Raw genomic sequence first — 18,607 nt, forward strand, 5'->3', positions numbered from 1 at the left:
CAGCTTCAAAGTTCCCGGCTTAGTCCCTAAGATTCAAGGCATCAAGACACTTATTATTATTTTTTTTAAATACAGCAGCCGGTCACCTCCCCTCACACTTGGTACTATCTGAGATCAGGTGAACATGTAACTTGGAAAGGAGGTGGCCATCTTTGCCGCCTAACCCGAAATCTGATTAGTTGCAAGGCATTCCAGCAAGACCCTGCCCCGCGAGCTAAGAACGTATTAGAGAAGCCCTCATACAAGCTTGTGTTTAAATAGGGATTGGAGAAAGTAAGGCCTGGCCTGGTCGGACAAGGATTCCTCTGCGGCACGGAAGTCTCGAAGGACACGTTTGCCGGGGAGATAAGCTAGAAGAAAAGATGCAAGCCCCAAAAGCTGCTTTATAAAAGCACCAAAGCTCCACCCGCTCACCCCACCCACCCCTCAAATTGACCGCTTGCTTCCTTGAGAAGTTTGTTTTAGAAAAGGCTTCCGAGACGGTCCGGGTTAAAAACAAAACAGAGAACGGACTAACTGGCCAATTTAGGACACTTGGAAGGGGGAGGGGCTGCCAACCTCCTCTGAAATACCCTGCATAGCCCCTCCCCAAAGGTTAACAGGTTCTGTTTTCTTTCTAAAAAGTGATTTCTAAAAAGTGATAAAATAGAAAGGCAGTAACATAGGAGGAGGAAAGAAATTCTTGAAGAAATAAAGTGCTTTTTAAAACAAAAACAAAAACTGAAGTCATAACGGGGAAAACTTCGCATAAAAGGCCTTTTTTTTTTGAAAAGGGCATAAATATGGGGATTCTGTCAAGCACAAACTGACACGCTATGGAGAAAACAAAACCACAACAAAAGAGGCAGCGTCGGAGGGAAAAATGCTTTGGGCAAACCGGCCCTGTACGGAAAGCACCAGGTTCCAGAAGGAATGGAAGTCAATCTGGGTTATTCTTTGACTGGTGTTCTAAAGAGAACTCCAAACGGAGCGAGAGGGGAAGGTACAGGAAACATCGGGAAGGGGATGTGGAACCTGGCTGCTCCGGAACGGATCTTCCCGAGAAGATCGCTTGTACTTGAAAGGGGAGGAGGCACAGAAGAAAAGACGGGAGCCTCTACACAAGATGTCTCCACAAAAGTGAGAGTTAAAAACCAGAGTACATCGGACACAGGAGGTGTATTGAGTGGAACAATCCGACTGAGCCGCTTCAGACCACCCTCAAAGAACTGAGGCCAAGCCGGATTACTCATCGATCACCTTTCCACGTCAATTCTTGCACCTAAGGGTAGCGGGGAACCGGTCCCCGCCCGGCAGGAGAGCAGGGGTCATGACGCAGCAGGAGATTCGGCCGCGGCCTCGTCGCCCTCCTCGGAGTCCCAGACTTCGGATTGCAGATAGTTGGCAAAGAGCGCTTTGGCCCGGTGCAGGACCTTGTTCAGGTTGTGCCGGCGGACCAGGCGGTCAAAGTGCATGGCCAGCTCGTTATAGTCCATGTCGTTCTTGATGATGTAGTCCCGGTGCTCCAGGAGGATGGCCAGGCACAGGAAGAGCACAAAAGGGTTGCCTCTGCCAAACTCTTGCGGAGGGGGGAGGCTGACAGCGGCGGTGGGGGAGGAGGCGGTGGGCCCGCAGGAAGGAGACAGAGGGGTGTTGACCGGCGAGTCACCCTTCTCCTCTTCGGACAGGCTGTCCTCGTTGCTGTTGGTCGAGGAAGAGGCCGAGTTCCGAGAGGGTGAGGTGGGAGCCCAGAGGGACGGAGCGGAGAAGGACTTGGCCACGTTGAGGTTCTGGATCAAGTGGTCCTGCTCGCTGCCGCAGTCCTCGTCCTCTTCTGCAGAGTGCTGCGATTTAAGGGAGGGGTTGTCCTCCGAACTGTCCTCGTTGTGGGCGCTGTAATACTTGAACTCTCTGAAGCTGGACTGCTTGACTAACGGCTTCTCTTCGGAAACGGCCCCCTGGCAAGGCTGATCCCCGGCTGCCTCGAAGCTGCAAGCCGGGCGCAACATGTGTCTCCTCCGGACGGGCTGGCTGCTGTCCCCGGGCCTGGCCGGCGGGCCCACCAGCTCCACTTCCTTCTCGGGAGGGTCAGGGGGAAAGGAGCTCCAGGTGACCTCCAGCATGCGCAAGGCGTCCTCGAAGGCAAACTCGCGCTTGAGCTCCAACAGCAGCCAGCGATAGCAGAAGAAGAGGTCGTCGGCGCCTCGGGAGAGGAGGTAGGAGTAGAACTCTGGGTCCGAGTGGCGGAGGAGCAGCTTCAGGTGGGAGAACTTGACCGACATGACTTCACCGTCCACCTGGAAGTTGCCCTCCAGGCGTTTCATGATGCCGCAGAAGCAGATGAAAGCGTGCGCCTCGTTGTCCATGACGGCCAGGATGGGGGAGGCGATGTCGCTCATGCCCTGGCAGTAGGAGATCTGCGGGTGCGTCACGGCGTAGGTGGTCAGCAGCTCGTGGAGGGCTCTCAGGTGGGGGTTGTCGTCGGAGCCGGCGTAGTAAGGGTGGGTGCGGTCGGTCCGCAGCACGTCCTTCAGCACGTTGCTGCGGATGAAGTCCAGGTCCTCGGGGCTGGCCCGCATTTTCCACTCCCCCTTCAGCTGCTCGTACTCTCGCGTCTTTCGCTTCATGTAATCGATTCGCTCCTGCCCTGTCAACCCATCGGGATAGACGTTGAGCAAGTACCTCCAAACCACCTAAAGGAGACAGGGATAGACTCAGCACCAAGAAAGGCTTTCCACACAGGCGATGGCAGGCTGAACGGCCCCGCCCCCCAGAGCAGAGGGCACCCTACCCGGTACCGCATCACCGATGGTCAAGAAGACCAAGAGAATATAGCCTCAGAGTGGGCAGGAAGGAAAGGCACCTTTGTTCCTACCCGCTAGACCCCACGCCCACATTTCAAGACATAAAACCACCACCCCACCTTCAATCCTCACCTTACGCAGCGAGGGTTCGACTCCGCCGTGGAAGATTCGCAGACGCAGTTCGGCAGGCTTCGTCAGCTGCCCTTCGTGGTTCAGATACGTGTGGAACTCTGAATCGCTCAGGGGAGGCTTGAAAGGTTTGACGTCCTCCCCATAAGACCAGCTGAGTGCCTGCTGGACCTTGGACAGTGTCCTGCCAACCTGGACGGAGACACAAGGAAAATGAGCGCAGTTCGGCAGGCTTCGTCAGCTGCCCTTCGTGGTTCAGATACGTGTGGAACTCTGAATCGCTCAGGGGAGGCTTGAAAGGTTTGACGTCCTCCCCATAAGACCAGCTGAGTGCCTGCTGGACCTTGGACAGTGTCCTGCCAACCTGGACGGAGACACAAGGAAAATGAGGGGCAGTGAACTACCAGGACTTCAGTGTACACAGGGGAGAGCTCATAAATTCTAGAGGTTGGGTAGGCACGAACTCTCCATGATCCTGAGCAGGACGGCTGTGGAGACAAAATCCGCCCTATGCACAACTCCACATTTTATCAACACGGTTACTGGCCTTTAGCATCGCTGATAGAGCAATGGCTAAAAGAAGCAGACCTCTGAACCCAGAGGACAATTATGAAAGAAATTGGACCCTTTATACATTTTAAATTTTATTTATTTATTTAAAATATTTATCAGCTTCCTTCTTTATGGAGCTCAAAGCATCTTACGATCAGTGTTCCCTCTAAGCTGAGTCAGTGTGAGCTAGGCTCACAGTTTTTTAGCCTCTGGCACACACATTTTTGTCTTAGCTCAGGAAGGAGGGCTCCAGAGCAAACAAATTGATGCAGGAGCCAAATCACCTCCTCACAACTTTAATGCTGGTAGCTTACAAAGTAGAATTTTTGCTCTCAGGACTTCACAGTTTAGAGGGAGCATTGCTTATAATATAAATACATAAAATCAAGCACATAAAAATACATAAAAGCAAAAAATTTAAAGTCACAATTTAGGACTGCTTTAATCAACAGATCGAAAGTGAGGGGGTCAGGTGGACCTCCCTGGAGAGGCCGTTCCATAATCACGGGGCTGCCGCTGAAGAGGCCCTCTCCCGTGCACCCAGCGTGAGCTTCTTTGATTGGTGGGACACTGAGGAGGGCCTTTCCCTGTGACCTTAATTCCTGAGCAGGAACCTACAGGAGAAGAGGGTCCTTCAGACACCCTGGTCCCAAGCCGGGTAGGGTTTTAAAGACCAAACCAGCACCTTAAATTGGGCTCGGGAGCGGATTGGTAACCAACACAGGCTGAAACCAGATGTCAGCCAGAACTCCCTTCGATCCCTTTCCGTCCCAGAAGATTAGCCGTTCTTGGATGTTTATCGAGCGTCAGAATCACAAAAGCCTAGGCTGTTCATCTTCTTATGACTTACCTGGGAGAGGATCGACTGTGTGAAGGGCAGAGCAGCCGCTGCTAGAGACCGCTTTTCGACCAGGAGCAGGTCGGTGCTGATGACATCTTTGGGGCTGATGATGTCCCAGTCCTCCAGGAGGGGGCCTAAGAGAAGAGGGCAGTGAGGGCTGACAGCAAAAGTTTTAAAGTCACAATTTAGGACTGCTTTAATCAATAGATTGAAAGTGAGGGGGTCAGGTGCACCTCCCTGGAGAGGCCGTTCCATAATCACGGAGCTGCCGCTGAAGAGGCCCTCTCCCATGCACCCAGCAAGTGAGCTTCTTTGATTGGTGGGACGCTCAGGAGGGCCTCTCCCTGTGACCTTAATTCCTGAGCAGGAACCTACAGGAGAAGAGGGTCCTTCAGACACCCTGGTCCCAAGCCAGGTAGGGTTTTAAAGGCCAAACTGGCACCTTAAATTGGGCTCGGGAGTGGATTGGTAGCCAACACAGGCTGAAACCAGATGTCAGCCAGAACTCCCTTCGATCCCTTTCCGTCCCAGAAGATTAGCCGTTCTTGGATGTTTATCGAGCGTCAGAATCACAAAAGCCTAGGCTGTTCATCTTCTTGTGACTTACCTGGGAGAGGATCGACTGTGTGAAGGGCAGAGCAGCCGCTGCTAGAGACCGCTTTTCGACCAGGAGCAGGTCGGTGCTGATGACATCTTTGGGGCTGATGATGTCCCAGTCCTCCAGGAGGGGGCCTAAGAGAAGAGGGCAGTGAGGGCTGACACATCCAGCCTGCAGTCTACGACCACGGTCTGCCATTCCCTCACTGCCCCCCCCCCCCGCATGTCTACCAAGCATCAGAAATTCACTCAGAAACCTTGAGCTCCTTTGCAAGCTAGACCAGGATTGGGGACTTCTGTACTCTCAGAAACCGCTACTCTCTGGCAATAGTCCAAAAGTGAAAATTTTACTTTGCCAGACAAACCAACCTCCTCACATGTAGACAGGATCCTGGGGAGGGGCCGTGGCTCAGTGGTAGAGCATCTGCTTGGCATGCAGAAGGACCCAGGTTCAAGCCATGGCATCTCCAGTTAAAAGGACCAAGTGATGGGGAAAGATGCCTGCGGCCCTGGGGAGCCACTGCCAGTCTGAGCAGACAATACTGACTTTGATGGACCAGGAGTCTGATTCAGCATAAGGCAGCTTTGTGTGTTTAAAGGTATTGCCATCTAGCAGTAACAACTCCCCATATAGCTCTAAGTTATTACATACAAAATCCAAAGAATGAGCCTCAACATTTTAAAGTTTCTTTCCTACAACATGAAAGCATCCTTTCCTTTTGGCATCAGCTTTTTACCACTTTGGTAGGGCTGCCGAGTGCCGGATACAGCCGTGGGCTAACAATTGGCCATCCTTGGGCTGAATTACTTGTGTGAGAATGAATACATGAGACCAGAATTGTAAAGTCTACTGCACAACAGCTTCTGAGCACTCCAGAAAGGAAATACAGACATCAGGGATGTGTGTATCAAAAAACCCATAAAAACTCAGGCTTATTTCCATGTGTAATGATTTCTTGTTTTGGTGTGTGTGTTTCTTTAAATGTTTAGTTTGACTGCAGTAATGTAAGGAGACAAGTCTGATGTGATCGGTTGATGACTGAGAGTGAGGGAGGAGAGATGTCTCTGAGGTGATTCACTGTTCATGAAGAGACGAGTGCGGAGTTTTTGTGCGAGTCTGTATGACAGAGGAAGCAGTTGGAGTTTAGTCTGTGTGGCTATGAGAGAGGAAGTTCAGCCTGTGTGGCTATATGAGCAAGAGAGTTCAGCCTGTGTGGCTATATGAGCAAGAGAGAGAGATAAGCCTGTCAGAGTTGAGTTTTGGTGTATGAGAGACTGTGTGCGATGCCAAGCTTTGTCAGTTATATTTTCTTTCTTCAACAACAGTTCAAAAAATACTCAGAAACCTATTTTGTTCTTTTATAAATAAATCATTATTTGTTTAAACTTATGCCAGCAATCAGAACAGTCCTTCCTCAGGGCCACATAGTTCTCTAAAGGGCCCAGACACTGGGTCATTCCTGGTGGCAGCAGATATCTACTAAGTTTGTGTACACAGAGTGACGAAAGGACAAACAATCTCCCCAATAAGCGAGGACGCCACACCCTGTATTCGGTTATTTTGCATTATTCTACTTCTACTGGGGAGAAGAACTGAGGTCTTAACAACCAGCCACTGGAAATACGCTAACATTTTCAAACCTATTTTGGTAGCCTGAAGAACTAGACCAGGGGTCCCCATGGCACCTGCTGACACCTTTTCTGGTGCTTACCAAGTATTTTTAGGAAGAGGGTTGGGCCAGGTAGGGCTTTTGCCCAGCAAGGTTTCTGATTGGCTGTGCAGATTTGTTAAAATGTTGCTTTGTGGGCATCTGCTGCCACAGCACAAGGATCTACATTGCGTGACTGAACTTAAGCCGTGGCAACCGTTTGGTGGCTGGTTCCGCCTCCTACAATAGCCATTTTGTGGCAGCCACTTTATTGCTGCACCCACCACACTGTGTCAGAATTCCAAAGGTGCTCGCAGGTTCAAAAAGGTTGGGGACCCTCAAACTGGACTTTTGTTTTGAAAAAGACAAAGCTAGGCATGCACAGTTTCTTCGGGAACCTAAATTCAGCACCGGATACAAATGTCTGTGCTTCTGAGCTGCATTCACAGATCCACTAAATGCTGAGCACAATTAAAAGTGTTTTTGAGAGTGTAAATTACTTTTGATGCATTCCCCTAAAGTGTCTATACCAGGGGTGGCCAAACTGTGGCTCAGCAACCACATATGGCTCTTTCACACACATTGTGCGGCTCCCGGCAGAGCAGCTATGGAAGCGAAGGGAAGGCATACCTTTTCTCCCTCCATCCCATCTATTTGCCTTCTTTGTTTTTCTCTCTCTCTCTCTTTCCACCTCTTTCATTCTTTCCACCTCTCTATCTTTTCTCTCTCTCTCTTAGACAAAAAAATATCATTAGCAAATAAATATCATTGGACAAATAAATATCTTTATAACTACCTGTTTTTACCCCTTTTGTTTTTATTTTTGGCAGTCTCATTTCATGTCAATAACATGCAAATTTGCATATTTTAAAAATAAAAACATGTGTGTAATATTTGTTCATGTCTTGCGGCTCTCAAACATCTGACATTTATTTTATGTGCCTCTTACGTTGAGCAAGTTTGGCCACTCCTGGTCTATACTGCAGACTTTTCTAGAGCAAACCAAACCTTACGCTCTAACAGGAGCTGGGATAAGTACACACAGTCAGGGCTCTTTTTGTAGAAAAATCCCAGCAGGAACTCATTAGCATAATAGGCCACACCCAACAGCAGGAACTCATTAGCCTATTAGGCCACACCCTTGACAGCACAGCTCATTAGCACATTAGGCCGCACCCCCATGTTACCAGAAGTGTGGTCATCCAGTCACACCCACCTTTTGCTTGTTATTCTGTTGACCTTGTTTGTGGTCAAAACCCAGGGCTTTTTTTGGAGCAGGAACTCCTTTGCATGTTAGGCCACACACCCCTAATGTAGCCAATCCTAATGAGCTTCTGCTGTTGGGTGTGGCCTATTATGCTAATGAGTTCCTGCTGGGCGTGGCCAACTCGGGAGCCAGCCGGAACTCCGTTCCTGTGCGTTCCTGCCCAAAAATAGCCCTGCAGAGAATACAGCCACTCTCTCCTACTCAGTCCTATGATTTTTCACTCCATCTCCACTCAATCCATACAGCACCGAAGTCAAAGCTGAATGACTCGGGCGGTGAGTAAAGCAAACAAGGGTTCCTGGCTCTCTTCTTCAGGGTGGAGGAATACAGACTACTCACTATCCTCAGAAGCCTTGATGTCTATCTTGAGCTGCAGGTAAGGCTTGGAGGCATTGGCAAAGGCCACACTCAGATCCCAGTCTGACATCAGGGAGAGGTACATTTCTTGTCCCTGCTTATCTCGGCCCAGATAGCTGATGCCAAAGTTCTTCTTCCTGGGGTGGGGAGAGAAGAGGCCCATGTTCATAGCCGCTTAAACAAGCCCTGCACAGATGTTCCTTTTAGGAAACTGCACACACAGACAATGATCCCATGTGACTAGATGGTGGAACAAATACGTGCCCCTTCATCACACGATGGACGGGAAGCACGTATGCCGTTTCCTAAGGAAAAACAAGATTCGTGGTGTCCGAAGTAGCCTGCAGGATGGCGGTCTCCTGCCACACACTCTAAAGTGGACTAAATAGGGCATGTATTGGAGGCTCAGTGGCAGAGCATCTGCTCGGCATGCAGAAGGTCCCAGGTTCAATCCCTGTTCTCTCCAGTTAAAGGGATCAAGTAGACAGTGACGTGAAGGACCCCTGACAGAGATCTCAGAGAGCAGCTGCCGGCCTGAGTGGACAATACTGACTGTGATGGACCAAGTGTCTGATTCAGTCACCCAAAGAGTGATTAACACATGGAATTCACTGCCACAGGAAGTGGCGGCAGCTACAAGCATGGACGGCTTCAAAAGGGAATTAGATAAGCATATGGAGCAGAGGTCCATCAGTGGCTATTAGCCACAAGGTATAGATAGGGACTCTGGGGCAAGTGATGCTCTGTCATCTTGGTGCTTGGGGGGGGGGGTCAACAGTGGGAGGGCTTCTAATGTCCTGGCCCCACTGCTGGACCTCCTGATGGCACCTGGTATTTCTGGCCACTGTGTGACACAGAGTGTTGGACTGGATGGGCCTTTGGCCTGATCCAACATTGGAGTCTCTTATGTTCTTATGTTCCTACAATTACAGCTGTTTACGCATGGAGCGAAATCAAGGGCTGCGGCACGAAGGCTGAACTGCGTAGTGTCTTAGCCTGAACGTGCACCTTATTGTGTTATAATGTAGGGTTTTCCTTCAGTGTGCCCATTATGTGTGTCATCACAAACGAATAAGAACGAAGGATCAAATTTTATTTTTTAACGACCTTTTAAAAATGGAAAAAACCACTTCGGATCACCACTGGTCAGAAGGGCTGCTGATAAAATTATGAAAAATAATAACTGGTCCAGTTTGTGGGAGTGGAAAGAGCCGTTAAGTCGCAACCGACTTATGGTGCCCCATAAAGTTTTCAAGGCCACAGACGTTCAGAGGTCGGTTTGCCATTGCCTGCCTTTTGAGTAGTGACCCTGGACTTCCTTCAGTGGCCTCCCTTCCAAACACTAACCGGGGCCGACTCTGCTAAGCCTCTGAGATCTGACGAGATTGGACTATCCTGGGCCATCCAGCTCAGGTCCAGTATAATACAAAGGTGAAAAGGGGATGGTGATCCAGCTTACCACTCCTTGTTTCCAAAAGACCTTTCTTATTGTCACAGAGGTATATCAGCTCTTCCCCCTCAGTGGGGAGATATTAAATTGGCAAGACAAGATTTAACGTCAAGGCCACAAAGAGAAAGAAGAGTTTCCGGTTCTCACCCCACTTGCACTGGACGAAACCTGGCTTCCCTCCCAGAATTCCAACACAGGTGCACACGCTCTAAGGCTAAGCCTCACTCGACCTCAGGGGAGAAGCCTCCAGGTGACTGTTCCACCTAGAGGTTCTGACCAGTTGCCATCAGAGGGGCCCATTTGCAAGTGTCTCTCACTGACTGGCTTTCTTTTAGCAAAAACAATGGCATGGGGTGTGTGAAGGCCAGGAGGGCCAATTCCGTTCCCCCCAGGACTCACCCGTTGAGATCGAAGGCTCTGATGAGGATGTGCTGCAACACGTCCAGCGAGGTGATCTGCGGGTCCACCGCAAAAGTGCGGAATTCGGGCTGCAAGAAGCCTTCGCATTTCTGCAAGGGGGACGAAGGAGCAAGCGGGATTGAAGCAGCAGCACCACAGGCGGGAGACCCCGCAGCCTCTGACTCCCCACCTGCCAAATCATAAGGGGCACTATCTGGGCTCCAAAACACCCTCCTTTTCTCCTCCCCATTAGACTCTGTGTTCTTGCCACACTCTGGATAAGAAGCCCTTGAGGTACAAGGCACCAGAGATGTATGCCAGGTGTTGTAGAACAATTCTATCCCCCCAAAATGTTTCCATTTAGCAAAATAAAACCACATTACATGCTATTTAAGCTAGGAAGGGAGGAACAGCCAATGGTTCTGCTGTTTATTAACCTATGGAAGGAACAAACAGTAATTAACATGTGGCATCCACTGCCGCAGGTACTGGTGGCGGCTACAAGCACAGACCGCTTCAAGAACGGGCTGGATAGACATATGGAGCAAAGGTCCATCAGTAGCTATTAGCCACAAGGTATAGATGAAACAGGAGCTGCGGTGGCTCAAGTGGTTAAGACGCTGAACTGCAGGCTGTGGAAGGTCAGTAGTTCAGCAGTTCGAGACCCGAGTGTGCCGCATGACGGAGTGAGCTCCCGTCTCTAGTTCCAGCTCCTGCCAACCTAGCAGTTCGAAAGCAAGAAATTGCAAGTAGATAAATAGGAACCACTTCAGTGGGAAGGTAACAGTGTTCCGTACACCTTGGTGTTTAGTCATGCCAGCTACTTGACCACGGAAACGTCTTCGGACAGCGCTGGCTCTTCGGCTTTGAAACGGAGATGAGCACCGCAATCCTAGAGTCGGATTCGACTGGCTTTCAAGCAAGGGAACCTTTACCTTTATAGATGGAACACTCTGTTTGGGGCAGTGATGCTCTGTATTCTTGGTGCTTGGGGGGAAACACTGGGGAGGCGGCTTCTGGAGTTCTGGCCCCGCTGGGGGACCTCCTGATGGCCACTGTGTTTTGGCCACTGTGTGACAACAGAGTGTGGGACTGGATGGGCCACTGGCCTGATCCAACAGGGCTTCTCTTATGTTCTTAACAGTTCACTGATAGATGCAGTTTCTTTAAGTCAATGAAATCACAATTTAAATAGCTGCTAGTCTCACTACTCACGCAAAGGGTGACTGGAAAAAGCAACTGCTAAGGACTTAAACTGTCAAGCCACACTGACAGCAGGACAAGTCCACCTGTCTAAATCCTGCTGCTGCTCTTCAGGTCATCGTCACAAGTTTGCTGTCTGAGATCCTGTCGCGAGCAGCAACTAGAAAGGTTCTCCAGTGGCTGCCACCACTCTGGAATGGGTCTCCTCGGGAGGGCCCAGAGCACCCACCCTACCCCTTTACACCCTCCTTTTCCAGTGGCTTTCCCTTTATACGTGACCTAAAGGGGACCTGAGGACCCAGGCAGAGTAACAAACTAGTTTTATTAAAGAGATTTAATAACAACTGTCGTTCAAAAACATTTAGGAAAAATGAGCACAGTAAAGGTAGGTAGATCAGCAAAATAAGAAATCCTACTACATCTGACTAGAGTGTCCTAGCCTGCTCCTAGGTACCTGTTCTTAGGCTGACTCACCCCTTTTTGGATCCCTCCTTCTGCAGCAGCCTCACCAGCCCTGCTCCCTGGGAGAGAACCCCCCTCCCACTCCGGGCAAGGTCTTTTATCATGTCTTCCCAGGCAACACACCTTCGACTCCCCTGCTGGTGTAAATGTTCCCTCCAAAATCCCCTGTTAACCAATCACAGGGCCCAGAAGGAACCTGGGAAATGTAGACCCTGATAGCTACTCCAATGCAGGCTTCCCTGTATTCCCTGGAGGTGATGTCATCACACCGGACACGTTGCAGGGGGACACTCTATCATTTGAGGGCAAACTCTGTGCTTTCCCCTTGAATTATAGTGGTCCCTGTCCCCAACGTGCCCGACGCAATGACGCCACTTCCGGGTGATGTCATTGTGATGCGCACACACCGAAGAAGTCCCGGGGAGGGCCAGGACTCCCCCGCCACAGCTACAGGTAGGACCTGGCCACCCTATGACAGATCCCAGACTCACTTATTCCAAGCTTGGGGACTTAAAAGGCATGAAATACATGCCCCGTCATCCCATTCCATGCAGGTTCAAGATGGGGAATATTTCTTCATATAAGAGGGGACTGAAGCAGTGAAAAATGGCTTCCCAATCACTAACATCTTTTTCATGGCAAATCACAAAGCAACGGGCCTCTTCAGATAAATCAGGACAACAGAGTCAGCAGGTTCTTGATACAGGTCAGAGTGTGGTCCAAAAAATTAAGCTGATGGGATGTTTATAGCAGAACAATATCAGAACAATGATGTGAACCATGACTAGTCAATGACACGAGGGCTAACACCCTAATCCTTCACATGTTTCCTTGAAAACCAGACCAGCTTCACGGAGGCATACTTCCAAAGCGGCTAGATTTTGGCTCTGGTGCATTAAACGTCCTAAATTCCTGGTATAAATACCTGCAAGAGAAACGCCTGCTCAACAAATAATCTACAGATGTGAAGAAGACATTGGATTTATACCCCGCCCTTCACTTGGAGTCTCAGAGCAGTTTACAAACTCCTTTCCCTTCCCCTCCCCACAACAGACACCCTGTGAGGTGAGTGGGGCTGAGAGAACTCTGACACAAACTGCTCTTTCAGGAACAGCTGTGCCAGAGCTTGTGACTGACCCAAGGTCACATCAGCAGGTGCAAGTGGAGGAGTGGGGAATCAAACCCGGTTCTCCCAGATTAGAGTCCGCACACTTAACCACTACACCAAACTGGCAGATCAGGTTGAAGTCAGGTTGTCAAAGCAGCAGGTGTCAAGGTCCTGGCAAAAGAAGTGGGCATATTTTGATCTGGGGCAGAAGAAAGGAATCAGTACACAATGTGAGGGGAGTCTTCCTGAATTGTTGATAACTCGCAAAGGCCGTCCTCCTGGGGAGAGCAGACTACATTATTCTCATTTCCACTCAAGTCAGTACCTGAGAAGAACTAAGAGAATGGCATCAGGCGCACCTCTTATTACAAAGGGAAAACAGACAGACCATTTTGACTTCAGGCCAGGGAAAGAATGAACTGAGAACAGCTGACACACTGAGGACAGCTTCTCACAGGGCTACATGATCTCTTTTTAGAACAAGTACTGGCACAGCCATCCCTCACACGCAGCATGATGATACAAACACTTGGCTGGCACCTTTGCCCACCAAGCCGCACAAACCCATCGTCTAGCCTCCAAACCAAACTGATGTGCAAAGAAGACACTGTTACTGTCCAGTACTGTCCTGTCTGGCTATCAGCATCTGACACCAAAAGGTTTGGCAAAGTGCCCTGTTCATCTAATAAGCAGCTGCTCTGCAGAGGACTCTCTCAAGGCTCACGACACATTCCAATCTTCTGATCTGCCAGTAAGTAGCACGGAGAGCGGGCGGCACAGAACTGGCCCTCCAACCGACTGGCAATATTCCTGGTGGGCCACTGTACTGGAAAGCCCACTGGAAGCATGCAGTAAGCCAAGCCAGGCCTCAGCTGTACTAATCAATAACAGTGACAATAGCCACAGGACTCCCATTGAGAAACGACAGCTGAGGGGTGACACGATCGAGGTTTATAAGATTATGCATGGGATAGAGCAGGCAGAGAAAGAAGTGCTTTTCTCCCTTTCTCACAATACAAGAACTCGTGGGCACTCCATGAAATTGCTGAGCAGTTGGGTTAGAACGGATAAAAGTACTTCTTCACCCAAAGAGTGATTAACACATGGAATTCACCGCCACAGGAGGTGGCGGCGGCTACAAGCATGGGCGGCTTCAAGAGGGAATTAAATAAGCATATGGAGCAGAGGTCCATCGGTGGCTGTTAGCCACAAGGTAATAGATAGGAACTCTTGGGCAAGTGATGCTCTGTATTCTTGGTGCTGGGGGGGGGGCAACAGTGGGAGGGCTTCTAGTGTCCTGGCCCCACTGGTGGACCTCCTGATGGCACCTGGGTTTTGGCCACTGTGTGACACAGAGTATTGGGCTGGCTGGGCCACTGGCCTGATCCAGAATTGGCTTCTCTTATGACCTTATTCCCTCTACTCACACTGCTGCAGGTTCAATCTGTGGCCCTTCGGTCTTGGCTGACAGCATGGGAAGAGGCGGTGGGGTCAGCCCACAGAGATCAACGTTGCCGCCAGCTCAGCTCCTGGCTGAGTGGCACCCATGGGAACCACTAAGCTTGTCCCTGGGCAATCACCCTCGGAGGGGCTATGGCTCAGTGGAAGAGTCTCTGCTTCAGTCCCCGGCCTCTCCAGTTAACAGGACCAGGCAATCGGTGATGTGAAGGACTGAGACCCTGGAGAGTTGCTGCCAGTCGGAGCAAACACTGCTGATCCTGACAGACCGAGGGTCTGATTCAGTATAGGCAGCTCCATGTTTGTGCTCCTAGTACTGGGATGTCATACCGTAATAAGAGTTGTGCTTATTACCTCATGGGCAGCTTAAACGTAACACGGAAATAGAGATTCTCAAACACCAGAGATGGCACCAAGATGGAACAGGTCAATCGATTTAAATATCTGGGAATCCACTTTCAGGCGTCTCACTTGGATCTAGCAGGGAACACAGTATTGAGAGTAGGGAGAACAACTGTAAAATACTTCTACTCATCAGGAGGCCAATCTGTCCCCTTTAATGCTAAGGTTCTAAACCAATTCCTGTATGGTGCGGAAATTTGGATTCAGGCCGCTTCTGAAAGAATGGATTCCATCCAGTATGACTTTTCCCGATGCTTATTGACTACTCCTAGATGTGTCTCAGGCATAGCACTGAGAGTGGAACTAGGCGAATTATCGATGGAAGCTAGGGCTTGGATTAAAGCATTTCTCTTTAAAGAAAAGGTTTTTAATTCTATGGGAGGATCTACGCTACTCAAGTGACCACTGCGCTTCACACATTTTCAAAAATCATTTTAAACCAAAAAGGTGACGTTACCATCTTCAGCATCCTATTACTAAGCTCCCGTTCAGCATTTGCGCAAGCTCACTTGGTCAAACAGGCAGTTTGATTGCCTACTGGTTGTGTTTTGAGGTGGAAGTCCTGACAATCAACCATCACCATCCTGTAGCATCAGAAAAGAGCAAGAGAGTCCAGGAGCACCTTGAAGACTAACAAAATGGGTGGCAGGGGAGGAGCTCTCGTGAGTCACCGGCTCACTTACTCAGGTAGGTATATGAAGAAGTGAGCAGTGACTCACGAAAGCTCCTCCCCTGCCACGACTTCAAGAGGCCAGTAGCACCTTAAAGACTAACAAAAGTTTTTTTCTCCTACTACAGATAAACATGGCTGCCCGCCTTGATCTAGCTGAAGAAGCAAGCAGTGTAACTCACGAAAGCTCCTCCCCTGCCACAAATTTCGTTAGTCTTTTGAGGTGCTCCTGGACTCGTGCTCTTTTCCAATACCAAGAGGGCAGCTTGCAATCTGCCAGTACAAGTAATAGCACAGAAAGAAAGGAGAATGGCACCTACGTAAGACTCCGGCAATAGTTAAGAATCTCCCCCGCTGGTGAATTCATCCATTCATTGCTGCCACCTCCTCCTCCTTCTTTGCAGCTCTCAGAGGGGATTTATGGGAGGCAAGCAGGCGGCTGCTGGGGGATGTGCTCCGCCTGCTCCTAAACAGTTACCCTCGGATCCACCCCACCCCCACCCTGGTTTGTTCTGCCTATGGTGTAGCACATGGGTGGCCAGACTTGCTTAACGTAAGAGCCACACAGAATAAACGTCAGATGTTTGAGAGCCGCACGACGTGAACAAATATCACGCACAGATTTTTACTGAAAAACATGCAAATTTGCTTTTTATTAACACTAAATTAGACTGTGTGAAAGAGCCACATACGGCTCCCAAGCTGCAGTTTGGCCACCCCTGGTGTAGCATGTCTCAATTCGCAAGCCATAACTAAAGTCTTCACTTGACCCTCCAGAGGCTGCTTTACCATAAAGAGAGGACTGGAGCCATGAATGCATAACACTGTATGATGCTAAGGGACGAGAGGATGGAAAAGACAAGCAGATTGGCAGGTCTAAGTTTCTGGTCACATAAGAGAAGCCCTGTTGGATCAGGCCAATTGCCCACCCACACTCTTGTGTCACACAGTGGCCAAACCCCAGGTGCCATCAGAAGGTCTACCTGTGGGGCCAGAACTCCAGAAGCCCTACCACTGTTGCCCCCCAAGCACCAAGAATACAGAGCATCACCGCCCCAGACAGAGTGTTCCATCTATATCTGGTAGCGAATAGCCACCTTTTATGCGATTGGAGATTCAAACCATGGTTTGACTCTGAACTATAGTTACTGACCCTGTGACTCAAGCAAGACCATAATTTTCATGGCCAGATGGTAATTTGAAACCTGAGTTTCTCCAGATGCAAAGAGAATATTTTAAGCACTGCATCACGGTAGTTATCCCAAAGGTTGCTGGGAAAATACAGGGACTGTAAAGCACAATGCACATCAAAAGTGCTAAGTGAGCAGCTGACCTGACCATAACGAAAATTCTCTTAAGCCCCTTGGCCAGTTTCACAGACCACTAGTCAGTTCAGTTAGCTTGCACAATAAAACCCTTTCAGGCAGACCAGTCTTGAATACATTTTCTTTCCTCCTCCCGTTCTTCATGCCACTGTGATGAAGGATCAACTCTCACAATAATTTTGCAATGACCGTAGGTTTCCCCATTGCCTCTAATGTGAGATCAACTCTCACAATAAGTTTGCAGAATGGCTTTTGCTGGACAGACGTCAAGATGAGCGTACAGGGAAGCAACTTTCCTGCCTCAGGTCCAACAGCACAACGAGCCTTGAGTTAGGCAAGCTGCAAAACATGACCTTCTGACGCCGGAAAATGACTTAGTAAGATGGAACCGCCTTGCAGCTGGATCAGATGGTCTGCTTATTGAAAGAAGTCGTTCAGCACACCATGTTTCACACCATGGCCCACTGGATGCCCCCCCCCAATTCTTTTTTTTAATGATTTTATTAAAAGATAAGTGCTGGATCAGACGGTCTGCTTATGTAAAGAAGTCGTTCAGCACCCTGTTTCACACCATGGCCCACAGGATGCCCCCCCCCCCCAATTCTATAAGCTGCATACAAAGGCCTGAGACTTCCCTCATTATTGATCCTCTGCAATGGCATTCAAAGAATGACTGCCTCTGAAGTTTTAGTCCAGTGGCACCATTAAGACCGACAAGCTTAATTCTGGGTATAAGTTTCCGTGTCCATGCACATGAAAGCTTATACCCAGAATTATACTTTGTTGGTCTTAAAGGTGCCATTGGACTCAAACTTTGTTCTATTGCTTCAGACCAACATAGCTACCCACCTGAATCTGCCTTTGAAGATTATATTACATTAAGTCATGATGGCTAAAAGTCACTGAAGGACAATCCTCTATGAATTTCTCCTATGCTCCTTTAAGTTAATGGCTATTCATCACTACACCCTGTGGCAGTAAATTCCACAAGTTAATCTTTAAGTGAAGATTTTTTTTTGTTTGCCCTAATCACCTACTGTGACTGACTTATTTCAGCCATGTCAATGGAAGAACTCGCTAGAAAAAGCAATTATGCTTGGATTGGTTAGTGGCAAAAGGAAATCGGGCCACCAAACAACATAAAAGTCGACACCAGCCTGAGCATGGAATGACTCGAAGAAACAGTACAAGATCAGAAAACGTGGAAAGAGCTGGCCCATAGAACTGCCAAGAGTCAGACATGACTGAATGGCTAACAACAACAATGACCTACCCAAAAATTTATCAAACTGCACAGGACTGCTAGCACTATGGAAGAGTTCTCACTGCCACGTGCATCAATTTACTAAATCTCTTACATTTGGTCCTGTGTTGTTTTTTCTCTAAACTAAAAGACTTGAAAAACTTACCTTTCCTCCTTAGGAAAAATGCTGCTTAATCATTTGCTTGCCCTGTTCTGTACTTTTTCCAATGTTCTATACTTTTATCCCTTTTGAAACAGATCAACCGAAAACAAAACCAGAAACACAGTCACCCCATACATTTTGTTTCCAACCTTTTCCCTAATTATGGCTGCGGTCACCCTAACCCTAGCCACGCTACAGAGACAGAAGATAGGCGGATTTTCCGGGCGCGATCACACCGCAACGTCTGGGAAGCATAGAGCTCCCGTGGCTAACCCAAGGCTTCCCGTCGAACATGCGGCGTAAAAAACTAGTACCTCCAAGGTACTAGTTTCCGGAAACCGCGGGGCAAGGGCGGGCGTCTGATCGCGTTTCCGGTGGTAGTTCGTAGCATCTGGCGCCCGCCTATGTCCCGTCACAAAAAGGGTTTCCCCCCCCCAAGTCTCCACGGGATGCGCACAAGCATCCAACGGTGCATGCGCACACTTCGGTTTTAAAAAAATACAACCCCGTTTGCCACGGCAGCAGCACCTAGCCATTGCTGCTGTGATC

General features: G+C 49.2%; 1 protein-coding gene across 1 annotated transcript in view; it reads right to left on the reverse strand.

The window, feature by feature from the left end:
- Positions 1-778: 778 nt before the first annotated feature.
- Positions 779-18,607, reverse strand: part of TBC1D25 (TBC1 domain family member 25) — a 19,517-nt gene continuing 1,688 nt past the window's right edge. Inside the window, exons 2-6 of the mRNA XM_015423512.1 lie at positions 10,025-10,134; positions 8,158-8,312; positions 4,913-5,037; positions 2,916-3,104; positions 779-2,672 (exon numbers count right to left, since the gene is read on the reverse strand). Coding sequence (XP_015278998.1) covers positions 1,308-2,672; positions 2,916-3,104; positions 4,913-5,037; positions 8,158-8,312; positions 10,025-10,134 — 1,944 coding nt within the window. The 3' untranslated portion in view covers positions 779-1,307. The remainder of the gene's footprint in view (positions 2,673-2,915; positions 3,105-4,912; positions 5,038-8,157; positions 8,313-10,024; positions 10,135-18,607) is intronic.

Source organism: Gekko japonicus, unplaced genomic scaffold, assembly GCF_001447785.1.
Source record: "Gekko japonicus isolate JY-2015 unplaced genomic scaffold, Gekko_japonicus_V1.1 scaffold2800, whole genome shotgun sequence".
In the NCBI taxonomy this organism is placed as follows: domain Eukaryota; kingdom Metazoa; phylum Chordata; class Lepidosauria; order Squamata; family Gekkonidae; genus Gekko; species Gekko japonicus.